This window comes from Heptranchias perlo, chromosome 39 (assembly GCF_035084215.1).
Source record: "Heptranchias perlo isolate sHepPer1 chromosome 39, sHepPer1.hap1, whole genome shotgun sequence".
Classification (NCBI taxonomy): Eukaryota; Metazoa; Chordata; class Chondrichthyes; order Hexanchiformes; family Hexanchidae; genus Heptranchias; species Heptranchias perlo.
Genome location: NC_090363.1, coordinates 15,625,862 through 15,642,836, shown reverse-complemented (window position 1 = coordinate 15,642,836; position 16,975 = coordinate 15,625,862). Strand labels below are relative to the sequence as shown.

General features: G+C 48.8%; 1 protein-coding gene across 1 annotated transcript; it reads right to left on the bottom strand.

Moving 5' to 3' along the window:
* Positions 1-2,097: 2,097 nt before the first annotated feature.
* On the bottom strand, positions 2,098-5,691 carry LOC137305285 (probable G-protein coupled receptor 139). The gene is made up of 2 exons (XM_067974138.1): positions 5,622-5,691; positions 2,098-3,032 (listed from the first exon to the last, which is right to left on the bottom strand). Exons 1-2 carry the CDS (start codon positions 5,689-5,691, stop codon positions 2,098-2,100), a joined length of 1,005 nt encoding a protein of 334 aa, XP_067830239.1.
* Positions 5,692-16,975: the final 11,284 nt, after the last annotated feature.

The window sequence follows — 16,975 nt, the reverse complement described above, 5'->3', positions numbered from 1 at the left end:
AGCAAAGAAAGAATAAAAGAAAGAAAAAGAGATAGGGAAAGAAAGAAAATGAGGGAGAGAAAGAAAAAAGAAAGAACAGATGAAGGAAAGAAGGAAGGAAACAAAGAAAGAAAGAATAAACTTTAAAAAAGAAAGATAGAGAAAAAGAGAGAAAGAATTAAAGAAAGAAAGAGAAAGAATGAAAGCAAGAAAGGAAAGAAGGAAGAAAGGATTTTTATTGCGCCTTTCACGCCCTCGGGACGTCCCAAAGTGGGAGGTGGGTGTTGGGGGTGAGAGTTACACCCCACGGAATGTAATATCGGGCGGAGTGTAAAATGGGCGACCGATCTGACCCATTCGTTTCCCGCCTGGTGGGTTCGATTAAAATTTGCTGATTTCTTTTTTTGCCCTGTGTAGAACTAACTGATTTGTTTCAAACTGTGAAAACGAAATGACGGTAAGAATTTTTTGGTAATCAATGTACCTGGAAGGTAATATCGAATTATTCTATTCCATAATAAAGACAATCTGGTAGAGAGAGCATTCACTGAATAAAGCACTTGGTCTCTGTGTTGTTTTTATTTGATCAGTTTATTATTTTTATATGGCGATTTTCTAAATAGTTGTTGATTTTAAAAAAAATATTCTTTAATTTACGTTGCATTTTTTTTACTGGAAAATTGCACCCTGACCCACGTCTATAGCCCAGTATTCACATTTCATCAGTATAACACATGAACTTTGAAAAAATATTTTGCATTAACTCTTTGAAGTAAAGTGATACGTTCAGCAGTTCTGTATTTATCCAACATTTGTCGGTTAAAGCAGTTAGTTGTTCTTAAAGTCTGAAAACCTTCATTTATTTTCAAAGAAACAATGAGAATTCGCTGACTTCAGTATCTACAAAGAGAGATTTCTGACAAAGTTCATTCCACATTCATGGCCAACCAGGGGAGTGCTGTCAGATCCTGGGATCTTCCCACTCCCAGCCCTGCTGTCAGACACATCCACCGCTAACCCCACCAGAAAACACAGTCCACTCCCGGGTTCTGCAAGACTCACGGTCCTGCCTCTGTGGTGCTACAGAAGGAAAGGATTCCCCAGCGACCAATTCTCCCAATTGCCTATTCTCAGTGGATTGATTGCTGGGATGAAAGGGTGGTCCTAGGAGGAGAGATTGAGTCGAATGGGCCTATAGTCTCTGGAATTTAGAAGAATGAAAGGTGATCTCATTTAATCTTATAAGATTCTGAGAGGCTTGACTGGATAGATGCCGAGAGGCTGTTTCCCCTGGCTGGAGAGTCTGGAACTCGGGAGCACAATCTCAGGATAAGGAGTCGGCCATTCAGGACTGAGATTTGAGAAATTTCTTCATTCAGAGGGTTGTGAATCCTTGGAATTCTCTATCACGGAGAGCGGTGGATGCTCAGTCATCAAGGCTGAGAGTGATGGATTTTTGGACTCGAAGGGAATCAAGCAATATGGGGATCAGGCAGAAAGTGGAGTTGAGGTCGAAGATCAGCCATGAGCTTACTGAATGGTGGAGCAGATTCGAGGGGTCGTAAGGCCTACTCCTGCTCCTATTTCTTATGTTCTTATGACTTAAACCAATAGCCCTGACGGTATTGAACTGCATCTTATAAAGCACATCCCCTCTGGATATGCTTCCTGTCAGGAAGCATTTTTTCACACAGAGAGTAGTAAAAATCAGGAACTCTCTCCTCCAAAAGTCTGTGACTGCTCCGGATCAATCGGAGTTCTCAAGACAGAGGTTGATAGATTTTTGTTTGCTAAGTGTATCTAGGGATAGGAAAGTAAGGCAAGTAAATTAAGTTAAGACACAGATCAACAATTATCTAATTCAACCACTCCAGGGGCCGAATGGCCTCCTCCTGTTCCTATGTTCTTATAAATTTCTAAAATTGGAAGGTTTTCAGCTTGATGCCTCTCCAATCAGTGCCCCCTCCTTCCCCATTCATTCATTTTAATTCACATGAAAATCAAGCCCGCGAGTGCAGAAGCTGCAAATTTGCTCTGACTGTGAGAAATTCAACAGGATGTTTCTGTGTGTACAGAGTATTTCTATTGAAGAACTGTGTTACATTTGAATGGATGTAATTATGTTTTAATTCGGTGAAGCCATTTAATGTATTTAAATAAACGTGTTATTGCAGCCAGGGGTCGCTTAATGATATTCTTCAGCTCATCTCTGAATTTACTCTGGGACACTGCATAAATAAACGTGTTTGTGCAGGAACTCAAAGACCTGAGCATGTAGCCGGATTGTTCCATAATGGTGAAAGGGTCGTTGTAATTTGCTTCAAAAAGTTGGGTGTCTGCAAATTGTACATAAGTATAAAATATGAATGATACCATCCATAACAGTATAAAACTGCCAGATATGGCGAGCAGTAAAATCATCGATCTTCTTCGGTTCTCCACCTCTGGATCATTGTGATTCTCACCATTGCTGTTCCCTCGGAGACCCCTCCTCACTCTATTGGCCAGTACAATGTGCCTGATGGTCAGAGCATTGAGCAGTAAAATCAAAACAAATGGAAGAAATGGGGTTAAAATATTTTCCAACCACAAAACTGCTGCCCATATGGGTAATGTATAGAAGCTTGATTTCACATAGCAGGACCATGGTACATTGTCAATTATTTCCCGAGGTTCAAACGCAAAGTAGAATGGAACATTTTCTAAAACGCTCAAGGAACACACCACTGCTATAACCACAGCCGCAGTTTTTTCGGTGCAATATTTTGTTCTCAACTTCTGACAACAAATGGCGATGAATCTATCAAAGGTGAAAGCGACAGTAAACCAGACAGAACAGTCATAGGAAGCAAGAGTACTGGCGATAGTGAGCGAACAAATTGGAGTGTAGTTCAGGAATGAATGCGGGAAATAAGCATCTTGAATCTCATACAGGATTGCACCAAATATCAGGTTCAGCAGATCCCCCGCTGCCATGGCCACCAGGTATCGGGCGATGCATTTGGAGAGGCCGCAGCTTCCGCGGGAGAGAATCACAATTGTCACCAAATTACCTGTAAAAAGGGGGGAAATGAATTTACTAAACTCTCCTTATATTGAGAGGACGATCAGTCGACCGTCTAATTGTCTGAAAATTCATGCACATTTTATCTTGTCGCTCAAAAGTCTCTCTCTCGCTCGCTCTCTGTGCCAGCTAAACCGACTGATGCTGACAATATATTTGTCTTTATGCGCATACATCGGCTAACTTAATCTGTGAGTTACCTCAAAAAAGCGTTGCTGCCTCGAAATACAGTGATAAGCTACAGTTTTCATGCACCTTCACAGAGAGTGCAGGGAACAGACATTGTCATGTCCCTGACACAGATGGGATGTCACCATTTCAAACACCCTCAATAGTAATGCAATGTAGGCTTGTGAGTGAAAATGCGACGCTCGCTGTATTATTCCATCTTCGGCTGCCTGGAAGCAGATGAAAACGACCACTATTGTCTTTTCCCTGTGTTTTTCCTCCATATAACCAGCAGGGTAAGATTTCTCAGATCTGTTGCTTTATGTGTATAATATAAGAGCAAACATTTTAACCTGGAACGTGCACCAACTATGTACAGTCAGAGTCGCTTATATCAAAGCAGAATATTAAGTGGAAGAAGTCACCGCCTCTCTATATATAGATAGAGGGGATTGAGGAGATACATCTGAGCTGTGCCTGGAAACAATTAGATCAAACTTAATATTACAAACAAGAATGTTGAGATGCATCCGATTCAGACATGTGAAGGAAATTTGAATTTAGTTCATTGATATTCTGGAATAACCATTAATAATCAAGGGAAGTCGTGGAAGGAATGATTGCATTTTGAAACAGAGAAGCACGTTATTTGCAGCTGCCTCCATAGTTTCATGAAGTATTGTTTCAACTACCGTAAAAATATACATTTCAAGCTGTCTTTAACGCACGTTTGTCACCATGAAAACTTTTAAACAGCCACGCTGAGCAGAATACTGTAAAAGGAATTGTCTCAGGGCCCAAGCTATGATTGGCACTTTGTGACCTTGAGGCCGAAGAAGGTATAAAAGTACAGCTGAAAACCTCTGTCACCAAACCCACAACCCAAATAATAAACATAGAAACATAGAAAATAGGAGCAGGAGTCGGCCATTCGGCCCTTCGAGCCTGTTCGTCAATCAATATGATCATGGCTGATCCTCTATCTCAAGACCATATTCCCGCTCTCTCCCCATACCCCTTGATGCCTTTTGTGTCTAGAAATCTATCCAGCTCCTTCTTAAATATATTCAGTGACTTGGACTCCACTGCCTCCTGTGGTAGAGAATTCCACAGGTTCCCCACCCTCTGAGTGAAGAAATTTCTCCTCATCTCAGTCCTAAATGTCCGACCCTGTATCCTGAGACTGTGACCCCTCGATCTGGACCCCCCAGCCAGGGGAAACATCCTCCCTGCATCCAGCCTGTCATGTCCCAATGTGTCATTCCCATGTTAAGGGTTTGATGTATGATGAGGTATTTTTCGTGTCTTCAGATTTCCAGAATAACAGTATTAAAAAAAGGTCTAACCACGAGTTGAATAAAGTCTATTTTTGATTGATGTCATGTATTCATTGTCTTACTAAACCCGAAGAAAGCAGCAGCAGCACAGATTTTATCTCCAGCTATACGCTACTGGGTAAAATTTCGGGGTTCTTCCGATCGCCTGTCCTAACTCCGGCCGTTCACACCGTCTCTCCCGGGTTAACGCAAATCTACCGCCGAAGTGGGGACTGGAGAACACAAGGGAAATCTACTACTAACACGCTAATTTAACCGTGCAAAAAAAAGGTTTAGGGACAGATTAATGTCTTTAACGCCGGGACGTTAAGCATCGCCTCGCCGCTGCACAGAGAGGAAATTCAAGCCGAGAATTGCTGGCACAACCGGCTGGAATTTCCCTTTTATTGACAGGGACTGGAAGGGAAATCCTTCGGGTTGTGGAAAGGCGGAGGATTCTCGCCTCCAGTTTACCTTCTCTGCGCTCCCCCCGCCCCGCTTTGCCTTTACTTTTCAAACTCAAATTAATGCAACATAACGGGGGTGATTTTAAACCCCAAGAACAGGTGGGTTGGGGGCGGGCGGGAGTTGAAAATAGTTGTTCTTTTGGGTCGCAATTGCAAAATGTTGGGACTTTGCATTCCCAGTGGGAAGCCTGGACTTTTACACTCCCAAGTTACACCAGGAAATAAAGCCGGGGTTGGGGGCCAGGACCCAAAAAACAACTTTATTCAACTCCCACCCGCCCTCAACCCACCCCTTCTTGGGGGTTAAAATCACCCCCCTCCCCTTAATTCTGTTTCTCTCTCCGCAGATGCTGCCTGACCTGCTGAGTGTTTCCAGCATTTTCTCTTGTTAGTTCAGACTCTCTCCACAGCAGACAAAATTCCCATCAAATTGTTTAATTTAAATCTTCACGACAAATTGTGCCTCCCCTCACTTTAAGAATATGTCGGAAACTTGGAGTTTTCTTATTATGATTGATGGTGGTAATTAGTGTCTGCAGATCAAAGCACACAGATAATGTTATTGCACAGGCAGCAGGAGCAGTGAATCAGTTAATGATGAATATTACCTGATTATAAGCAGCTTACCCGGAATACCGACTGTAGCAAGAATAGGGTAGTATATGTTTTCTATCTGTATGATTACTGGCAGTCCCATTTTCGGAGAGAAGCGGCGTTGTCTGTTAGTATTATGGACACGCAGATCTTCTGCCTTGAAAATAAGCTCTGATTTATACCTGAGAGAAAGCTCGAGTGACCCACGAGCATTGCACAATGATTGACATTAGTTACAGTCAATTCAACAAACAGATTAAACCGAGCGTATTTATTTCAACTGTTCAGGGAGTGGGATAATTTGCAACAACTTTTCAAATTGAAAACAAAGAGTCAAGAATGTTAATTTGAACATATCTTAGAAATAAATCATCTTGAAATCTGCACTCCTAAAGTATTGGACAGACTGCTGAGGCGGAGGGTATTCATTTGTAGTTTCATGGAAGGCATTTGATGGAATTAATGTTCTGGTAGATTCGCGCTATCTACATTTTAGGTACATCATAATATTTACTTTTTGAATTTATACTCGACTTGATATCAGGAGCCTCCGTGGTACACGTGAGATCGAAGAGTGTTCAAAGAAACACACAGAAAGTGATATAATCAGTTGTATACAGCTGAGCAGCCCCACAGATATACTGAGATGTTGGATTTCAGCATCAACAGGCGTTGGGCGGAGGTGGAAGAGACAGAATCTGGTCTGATATGTACCATGTGTGAGAAATGTGCATGTGGTTAAAGATCACAATAGCCTCGCTGTGTACTCTACATGTACAGCAGCTGACACTGTGACACATGCTGTTTACTGTACATGTACAGCAGCTGACACTGTGACACACGCTATTTACTGTACATGTACAGCAGCTGACACTGTGACACACGCTATTTACTGTACATGTACAACAGCTGACACTGTGACACACGCTATTTACTACACATGTACAGCAGCTGACACTGTGACACACGCTATTTACTACACATGTACAGCAGCTGACACTGTGACACACGCTATTTACTGTACATGTACAGCAGCTGACACTGTGACACACGCTATTTACTGTACATGTACAGCAGCTGACACTGTGACACACGCTATTTACAAACTGTCACCAACAAACGGGGAACGCAACAGAGTGGGTGCCTGAGGCCTTATCTGATATCAAACCAACCATGGGAATCCGAGGGAGGAGGGTACTAAATGGGCATTATCCTAAACTTATCCATGTCTGCACCCTCACCAAACTATAGGAAGGGCCTTGGTGCCTAGGGTCCATGGAATTTCAGGGTCTTGGTGTCCCCTCATGCCCTCTCCGAGCTCATCTTGGCTATGAGACCCACCTCCAGCTCCCTCGACCCTTGAATGTGTTGTCGCATCGTAAATCCATGCCCATTTGTCCCACAACTCCACCATTGGCGGCCGTGCCATCAGCTGCCTCGGCCCGAAGCTCTGGAATTCCCTCTCCAAACCTCTCCGCCTCTCTCTCCTCCTTTAAGACGCTCCTTAAAACCTATCTGTTTGACCAAGCTTTTGGTCACCTGGCCTAACATCTCCTGATGTGGTTGACTTTCAAATTTTGTTTGATGATCGTTCCTGTGAAGCGCCTTGGGATGATTTGCTACAATACGGGCACTCTATAAATGCAAGATGTTTTTCTTGTTGTTGTGGGGCCTGTGGAATTTCAGGGCCTTGGTGTCTGGGGTCTTGTGGAATATCAGATTGCCCCCTCCTCACATTAACTGTGAGCCCTGTTTTATAAATAGTGCTGAGGAACTTTAAACACAAGAAGTGACACAGAGGTACTGTGATACAGAGAGACACCAACAGAGGGAGACGACAGCAAGCGGGAGAGTCTGGATCACCCGCTAACTCTGGACGAACTGACAAAGGCCGTCCGATCCTTCGAGAAGAGTAAGACTCCCGGAAGCGACGGCTTACCGGTGGAGTTGTACTCGGCTCTGTGGGACTGGATAGGCCCAGACCTGCTGGAAGTGTACGGGGGTATGCTCCTGTCAGGCAGCATGTCAGACTCCATGAGGAAAGGCATCATCACCCTCATCTACAAACAGAAGGGGGAGAGGGAAGAAATCAAAAATTGGCGACCCATCTCACTACTTCACGTGGACTACAAAATTCTGTCCAAGGTCATCGCCAATCGGGTCAAGTCAGCCCTGGAGGTGATGATCCACCCCGATCAGACCTGCACCGTACCCGGCAGGAAGATCTCTGATAGCCTGGCGCTACTCAGGGATACGATCGCCTACGTACAGGACAGGGGGGTGAACACCTGCCTGATTAGCCTGGACCAGGAGAAGGCCTTTGACAGAATATCCCACACGTACATGATGGACGTGCTCTCCAAAATGGGGTTTGGGGAGGGAATCCGCAATTGGATCCGACTGCTCTACACAAACATCAGTAGCGCAGTTTCAATCAACGGGTGGGAATCAGAAAGCTTTCCGATCAAATCTGGAGTCAGGCAGGGCTGTCCTCTCTCCTCCGTCTTGTTCGTGTATTGCATCGAACCCTTTGCCGAGTCCATCAGGAGGGACGTGGGCATAAGAGGGGTGACGATCCCAGGCAGCGGAGGCACTCAGGTCAAGGCCTCCCTGTACATGGATGACGTCGCCGTCTTTTGCTCGGATCAGCTGTCGGTCCGCAGATTGATGAGCATCTGCGACCAGTTCGAACTGGCCTCGGGGGCCAGGGTAAATCGTAGCAAGAGCGAGGCCATGTTCTTTGGGAACTGGACCGACCGATCCTTTGTCCCCTTCACCGTCAGGTCGGATTACCTGAAGGTGCCGGGGATCTGGTTCGGGGGGGCCGGGGCGTGCACCAAAAACTGGGAGGAGCGTATTTCCAAGGTTAAGCAGAAACTGGGACTGTGGGATCGACGATCCCTCTCGATCGTGGGCAAGAACCTGGTCATCAGGTGCGAGGTGCTCTCGGTGTTGCTGTACGTGGCGTAGGTCTGGCCCATAACTCGCTCCTGCGCCGCGACAGTCACCCGAGCCATCTTCCGCTTTGTCTGGAGATCAAAAATGGACCGTGTCCGCAGGGTCACGATGTACAAATCTCCAGAGAAAGGGGGGAAAGGCGTGCCCAACATGGCCCTCATCCTGATGGCCACCTTTGTGTGCGGCTGCATCAAGCTGTGCATAGACCCTCGGTACGCAAACACAAAGTGTCACTACGTGCTGAGGTTCTACCTGTCCCCGGTGTTGAGAAGGATGGGCCTGGCCACGCTGCCACGGAACCTTCCGTCCAGTTGGACCGTTCCGCCCCACCTGTCCTTCGTGGAAAGGTTTGTGCAGAAAAACACCTTTGACCACAAGGCGATCAGCAACTGGTCAGCACGTAACGTCCTCGAGACCCTGCGGGAAAAGGAGATGGTGGATCCTGTCGGTTGGTTCCCCGAGCAGACTGTCAATGTCATTTGGCAGAACGCCTCATCGCCAGAGCTTTCAAACAAGCACCAAGACCTTGCTTGGCTGGTGGTGAGAAGGGCCCTTCCCGTCAGATCCTTCATGCACTCCCGGACTCAGCGCCACCGCGCGCTGTCCCAGAGGAGGCTGTGGTGGAGACGAGACCGTCACCCATCTCCTTATGGAATGTGCCTTTGCAAAGAAGGTCTGGAGAGAGATGCAGTGGTATCTGTCCAGGTTCGTCCCGAGCAGTTCCGTAACACAGGATTCTGTGCTCTACGGGCTGTTCCCTGGGACGCACACTGAGACGGACATCAACTGCTGCTGGAAGACCATCAACTCGGTGAAAGACGCCCTTTGGTCTGCCTGAAACTTGCTGGTCTTTCAGTACAAGGAGCTGTCCTCGACCGAGTGTTGCAGACTGGCACATTCCAAGGTCCAGGACTACGTGCTGAGGGACGCACTGAGGATGGGTGCGGCCGCCGCAAAGGCTCTGTGGGGAAAGGCAACCATTTAGAGCCTTCCCGCCATTATATACCGAGGGGCTGCAATCAGGGAGAAACCCCCTCGGGCAGAATGTAAAATTCAAATTGCTGTAATGTACCTGTAATGAATCTGAAATGGACCTGAAATGAATCTGTAAGCAATAATCTGTGTTGAGTATGATGCAATGAGACACCCTAGAGTGTCATGAACTGTAATTATGTCCAATGTGTTCATTGAACTGTACTTGACGTAACCTGCAAATTGTATAATCTGTATTGTGTACATTTGGAATGTGATATGACAACTGTATTGTGTGTACTGGTGCAAATTTTATGAATAAAGTATATTTTTTGAAAAAAAAACAGAGGGAGATCGATAAAGGGGAGATGGAGCACAGTGATACAGAGAGACACCAACAGAGGGAGATCGATAAAGGGGAGATGGAGCACAGTGATACAGAGAGACACCAACAGAGGGAGATCGATAAAGGGGAGATGGAGCACAGTGATACAGAGAGACACCAACAGAGGGTGATAATAAAGGGGAGGTGGAGCACAGTGATACAGAGAGACACCAACAGAGGGAGATCGATAAAGGGGAGATGGAGCACAGTGATACAGAGAGACACCAACAGAGGGAGATCGATAAAGGGGAGGTGGAGCACAGTGATACAGAGCGACACCAACAGAGGGTGATAATAAAGGGGAGATGGAGCACAGTGATACAGAGAGACACCAACAGAGGGAGATCGATAAAGGGGAGGTGGAGCACAGTGATACAGAGCGACACCAACAGAGGGTGATAATAAAGGGGAGATGGAGCACAGTGATACAGAGAGACACCAACAGAGGGAGATCGATAAAGGGGAGATGGAGCACAGTGATACAGAGAGACACCAACAGAGGGAGATCGATAAAGGGGAGATGGAGCACAGTGATACAGAGAGACACCAACAGAGGGAGATCAATAAAGGGGAGATGGAGCACAGTGATACAGAGAGACACCAACAGAGGGAGATCGATAAAGGGGAGATGGAGCACAGTGATACAGAGAGACACCAACAGAGGGAGATAGATAAAGGGGAGATGGAGCACAATGATACAGAGAGACACCAACAGAGGGAGATTGATAAAGGGGAGATGGAGCACAGTGATACAGAGAGACACCAACAGAGGGAGATCAATAAAGGGGAGATGGAGCACAGTGATACAGAGAGACACCAACAGAGGGAGATCAATAAAGGGGAGATGGAGCACAGTGATACAGAGAGACACCAACAGAGGGAGATCGATAAAGGGGAGATGGAGCACAGTGATACAGAGAGACACCAACAGAGGGAGATCGATAAAGGGGAGATGGAGCACAGTGATACAGAGAGACACCAACAGAGGGAGATAGATAAAGGGGAGATGGAGCACAATGATACAGAGAGACACCAACAGAGGGAGATCGATAAAGGGGAGATGGAGCACAGTGATACAGAGAGACACCAACAGAGGGAGATCGATAAAGGGGAGATGGAGCACAGTGATACAGAGAGACACCAACAGAGGGAGATCGATAAAGGAGAGATGGAGCACAGTGATACAGAGAGACACCAACAGAGGGAGATCGATAAAGGGGAGATGGAGCACAGTGATACAGAGAGACACCAACAGAGGGAGATCGATAAAGGGGAGATGGAGCACAGTGATACAGAGAGACACCAACAGAGGGTGATAATAAAGGGGAGGTGGAGCACAGTGATACAGAGAGACACCAACAGAGGGAGATCGATAAAGGGGAGATGGAGCACAGTGATACAGAGCGACACCAACAGAGGGAGATCGATAAAGGGGAGGTGGAGCACAGTGATACAGAGCGACACCAACAGAGGGAGATCGATAAAGGGGAGATGGAGCACAGTGATACAGAGAGACACCAACAGAGGGAGATCGATAAAGGGGAGATGGAGCACAGTGATACAGAGAGACACCAACAGAGGGTGATAATAAAGGGGAGATGGAGCACAGTGATACAGAGAGACACCAACAGAGGGAGATTGATAAAGGGGAGATGGAGCACAGTGATACAGAGAGACACCAACAGAGGGGGACAGCCAGGCCTACATTTTGGAAAAATGGCGGCTGCGCCAGCCGCCATCTTGGTCAGATGGCGGCAAGTAGCCAACAGAGTGTCCCCAGTGATCCCGCAGTCAACCCAGAATGATGCCAGGGTGCAGCCAGGGTTCCCAGCTTGCACCCAGTCATGCCGGAGTGATGCCAGAGTGGCGGTCTTTATCATCAGACCACCACCACCACCAACAACAACTTGTGTTTATAATGTATATATATTACCTGTATATTTATGATGTATTTGTATATTTGGAAGTGTATTTGCACAGGGGCAGCACGGCTGCAGGGACGGCAGCCGGGCTTGGACCAAATGGAGGCCAGCGGGGAGTCCGTCCCGGACAAAATGGGGGCGAGCGCGACCAACATTTTCAAAAAATTCGCCGCTCACGCGGCTCCCATGCCGTACAAAATGAGGCCCGCGTCGCCACCACCTTGGACAAAATGGAGGCCAGCTTGGCTACCTCATTGGACAAAATGGAGGCCAGCTTGGCCACCATCTTGGACGAAATGGAGGACAGCCAGGCCTACATTTTGGAAAAATGGCGGCTGCGCCAGCCGCCATCTTGGTCAGATGGCGGCAAGTAGCCAACAGAGTGTCCCCAGTGATCCCGCAGTCAACCCAGAATGATGCCAGGGTGCAGCCAGGGTTCCCAGCTTGCACCCAGTCATGCCGGAGTGATGCCAGAGTGGCGGTCTTTATCATCAGACCACCACCACCACCAACAACAACTTGTGTTTATAATGTATATATATTACCTGTATATTTATGATGTATTTGTATATTTGGAAGTGTATTTGCACAGGGGCAGCACGGCTGCAGGGACGGCAGCCGGGCTTGGACCAAATGGAGGCCAGCGGGGAGTCCGTCCCGGACAAAATGGGGGCGAGCGCGACCAACATTTTCAAAAAATTCGCCGCTCACGCGGCTCCCATGCCGTACAAAATGAGGCCCGCGTCGCCACCACCTTGGACAAAATGGAGGCCAGCTTGGCTACCTCATTGGACAAAATGGAGGCCAGCTTGGCCACCATCTTGGACGAAATGGAGGACAGCCAGGCCTACATTTTGGAAAAATGGCGGCTGCGCCAGCCGCCATCTTGGTCAGATGGCGGCAAGTAGCCAACAGAGTGTCCCCAGTGATCCCGCAGTCAACCCAGAATGATGCCAGGGTGCAGCCAGGGTTCCCAGCTTGCACCCAGTCATGCCGGAGTGATGCCAGAGTGGCGGTCTTTATCATCAGACCACCACCACCACCAACAACAACTTGTGTTTATAATGTATATATATTACCTGTATATTTATGATGTATTTGTATATTTGGAAGTGTATTTGCACAGGGGCAGCACGGCTGCAGGGACGGCAGCCGGGCTTGGACCAAATGGAGGCCAGCGGGGAGTCCGTCCCGGACAAAATGGGGGCGAGCGCGACCAACATTTTCAAAAAATTCGCCGCTCACGCGGCTCCCATGCCGTACAAAATGAGGCCCGCGTCGCCACCACCTTGGACAAAATGGAGGCCAGCTTGGCTACCTCATTGGACAAAATGGAGGCCAGCTTGGCTACCTCATTGGACAAAATGGAGGCCAGCTTGGCTACCTCATTGGACAAAATGGAGGCCAGCTTGGCCACCATCTTGGACGAAATGGAGGACAGCCAGGCCTACATTTTGGAAAAATGGCGGCTGCGCCAGCCGCCATCTTGGTCAGATGGCGGCAAGTAGCCAACAGAGTGTCCCCAGTGATCCCGCAGTCAACCCAGAATGATGCCAGGGTGCAGCCAGGGTTCCCAGCTTGCACCCAGTCATGCCGGAGTGATGCCAGAGTGGCGGTCTTTATCATCAGACCACCACCACCACCAACAACAACTTGTGTTTATAATGTATATATATTACCTGTATATTTATGATGTATTTGTATATTTGGAAGTGTATTTGCACAGGGGCAGCACGGCTGCAGGGACGGCAGCCGGGCTTGGACCAAATGGAGGCCAGCGGGGAGTCCGTCCCGGACAAAATGGGGGCGAGCGCGACCAACATTTTCAAAAAATTCGCCGCTCACGCGGCTCCCATGCCGTACAAAATGAGGCCCGCGTCGCCACCACCTTGGACAAAATGGAGGCCAGCTTGGCTACCTCATTGGACAAAATGGAGGCCAGCTTGGCCACCATCTTGGACGAAATGGAGGACAGCCAGGCCTACATTTTGGAAAAATGGCGGCTGCGCCAGCCGCCATCTTGGTCAGATGGCGGCAAGTAGCCAACAGAGTGTCCCCAGTGATCCCGCAGTCAACCCAGAATGATGCCAGGGTGCAGCCAGGGTTCCCAGCTTGCACCCAGTCATGCCGGAGTGATGCCAGAGTGGCGGTCTTTATCATCAGACCACCACCACCACCAACAACAACTTGTGTTTATAATGTATATATATTACCTGTATATTTATGATGTATTTGTATATTTGGAAGTGTATTTGCACAGGGGCAGCACGGCTGCAGGGACGGCAGCCGGGCTTGGACCAAATGGAGGCCAGCGGGGAGTCCGTCCCGGACAAAATGGGGGCGAGCGCGACCAACATTTTCAAAAAATTCGCCGCTCACGCGGCTCCCATGCCGTACAAAATGAGGCCCGCGTCGCCACCACCTTGGACAAAATGGAGGCCAGCTTGGCTACCTCATTGGACAAAATGGAGGCCAGCTTGGCCACCATCTTGGACGAAATGGAGGACAGCCAGGCCTACATTTTGGAAAAATGGCGGCTGCGCCAGCCGCCATCTTGGTCAGATGGCGGCAAGTAGCCAACAGAGTGTCCCCAGTGATCCCGCAGTCAACCCAGAATGATGCCAGGGTGCAGCCAGGGTTCCCAGCTTGCACCCAGTCATGCCGGAGTGATGCCAGAGTGGCGGTCTTTATCATCAGACCACCACCACCACCAACAACAACTTGTGTTTATAATGTATATATATTACCTGTATATTTATGATGTATTTGTATATTTGGAAGTGTATTTGCACAGGGGCAGCACGGCTGCAGGGACGGCAGCCGGGCTTGGACCAAATGGAGGCCAGCGGGGAGTCCGTCCCGGACAAAATGGGGGCGAGCGCGACCAACATTTTCAAAAAATTCGCCGCTCACGCGGCTCCCATGCCGTACAAAATGAGGCCCGCGTCGCCACCACCTTGGACAAAATGGAGGCCAGCTTGGCTACCTCATTGGACAAAATGGAGGCCAGCTTGGCCACCATCTTGGACGAAATGGAGGACAGCCAGGCCTACATTTTGGAAAAATGGCGGCTGCGCCAGCCGCCATCTTGGTCAGATGGCGGCAAGTAGCCAACAGAGTGTCCCCAGTGATCCCGCAGTCAACCCAGAATGATGCCAGGGTGCAGCCAGGGTTCCCAGCTTGCACCCAGTCATGCCGGAGTGATGCCAGAGTGGCGGTCTTTATCATCAGACCACCACCACCACCAACAACAACTTGTGTTTATAATGTATATATATTACCTGTATATTTATGATGTATTTGTATATTTGGAAGTGTATTTGCACAGGGGCAGCACGGCTGCAGGGACGGCAGCCGGGCTTGGACCAAATGGAGGCCAGCGGGGAGTCCGTCCCGGACAAAATGGGGGCGAGCGCGACCAACATTTTCAAAAAATTCGCCGCTCACGCGGCTCCCATGCCGTACAAAATGAGGCCCGCGTCGCCACCACCTTGGACAAAATGGAGGCCAGCTTGGCTACCTCATTGGACAAAATGGAGGCCAGCTTGGCCACCATCTTGGACGAAATGGAGGACAGCCAGGCCTACATTTTGGAAAAATGGCGGCTGCGCCAGCCGCCATCTTGGTCAGATGGCGGCAAGTAGCCAACAGAGTGTCCCCAGTGATCCCGCAGTCAACCCAGAATGATGCCAGGGTGCAGCCAGGGTTCCCAGCTTGCACCCAGTCATGCCGGAGTGATGCCAGAGTGGCGGTCTTTATCATCAGACCACCACCACCACCAACAACAACTTGTGTTTATAATGTATATATATTACCTGTATATTTATGATGTATTTGTATATTTGGAAGTGTATTTGCACAGGGGCAGCACGGCTGCAGGGACGGCAGCCGGGCTTGGACCAAATGGAGGCCAGCGGGGAGTCCGTCCCGGACAAAATGGGGGCGAGCGCGACCAACATTTTCAAAAAATTCGCCGCTCACGCGGCTCCCATGCCGTACAAAATGAGGCCCGCGTCGCCACCACCTTGGACAAAATGGAGGCCAGCTTGGCTACCTCATTGGACAAAATGGAGGCCAGCTTGGCCACCATCTTGGACGAAATGGAGGACAGCCAGGCCTACATTTTGGAAAAATGGCGGCTGCGCCAGCCGCCATCTTGGTCAGATGGCGGCAAGTAGCCAACAGAGTGTCCCCAGTGATCCCGCAGTCAACCCAGAATGATGCCAGGGTGCAGCCAGGGTTCCCAGCTTGCACCCAGTCATGCCGGAGTGATGCCAGAGTGGCGGTCTTTATCATCAGACCACCACCACCACCAACAACAACTTGTGTTTATAATGTATATATATTACCTGTATATTTATGATGTATTTGTATATTTGGAAGTGTATTTGCACAGGGGCAGCACGGCTGCAGGGACGGCAGCCGGGCTTGGACCAAATGGAGGCCAGCGGGGAGTCCGTCCCGGACAAAATGGGGGCGAGCGCGACCAACATTTTCAAAAAATTCGCCGCTCACGCGGCTCCCATGCCGTACAAAATGAGGCCCGCGTCGCCACCACCTTGGACAAAATGGAGGCCAGCTTGGCTACCTCATTGGACAAAATGGAGGCCAGCTTGGCCACCATCTTGGACGAAATGGAGGACAGCCAGGCCTACATTTTGGAAAAATGGCGGCTGCGCCAGCCGCCATCTTGGTCAGATGGCGGCAAGTAGCCAACAGAGTGTCCCCAGTGATCCCGCAGTCAACCCAGAATGATGCCAGGGTGCAGCCAGGGTTCCCAGCTTGCACCCAGTCATGCCGGAGTGATGCCAGAGTGGCGGTCTTTATCATCAGACCACCACCACCACCAACAACAACTTGTGTTTATAATGTATATATATTACCTGTATATTTATGATGTATTTGTATATTTGGAAGTGTATTTGCACAGGGGCAGCACGGCTGCAGGGACGGCAGCCGGGCTTGGACCAAATGGAGGCCAGCGGGGAGTCCGTCCCGGACAAAATGGGGGCGAGCGCGACCAACATTTTCAAAAAATTCGCCGCTCACGCGGCTCCCATGCCGTACAAAATGAGGCCCGCGTCGCCACCACCTTGGACAAAATGGAGGCCAGCTTGGCTACCTCATTGGACAAAATGGAGGCCAGCTTG

Excerpts from the sequence above, each read along its gene's own strand:
- LOC137305285 (XM_067974138.1), bottom strand. The coding sequence starts at position 5,691 with ATGGGACTGCCAGTAATCATACAGATAGAAAACATATACTACCCTATT. Across the intron at positions 3,033-5,621 it reads TGCTACAGTCGGTATTCCGG|GTAATTTGGTGACAATTGTG; the intron begins GTAAGCTGCTTA and ends CCCTTTTTACAG.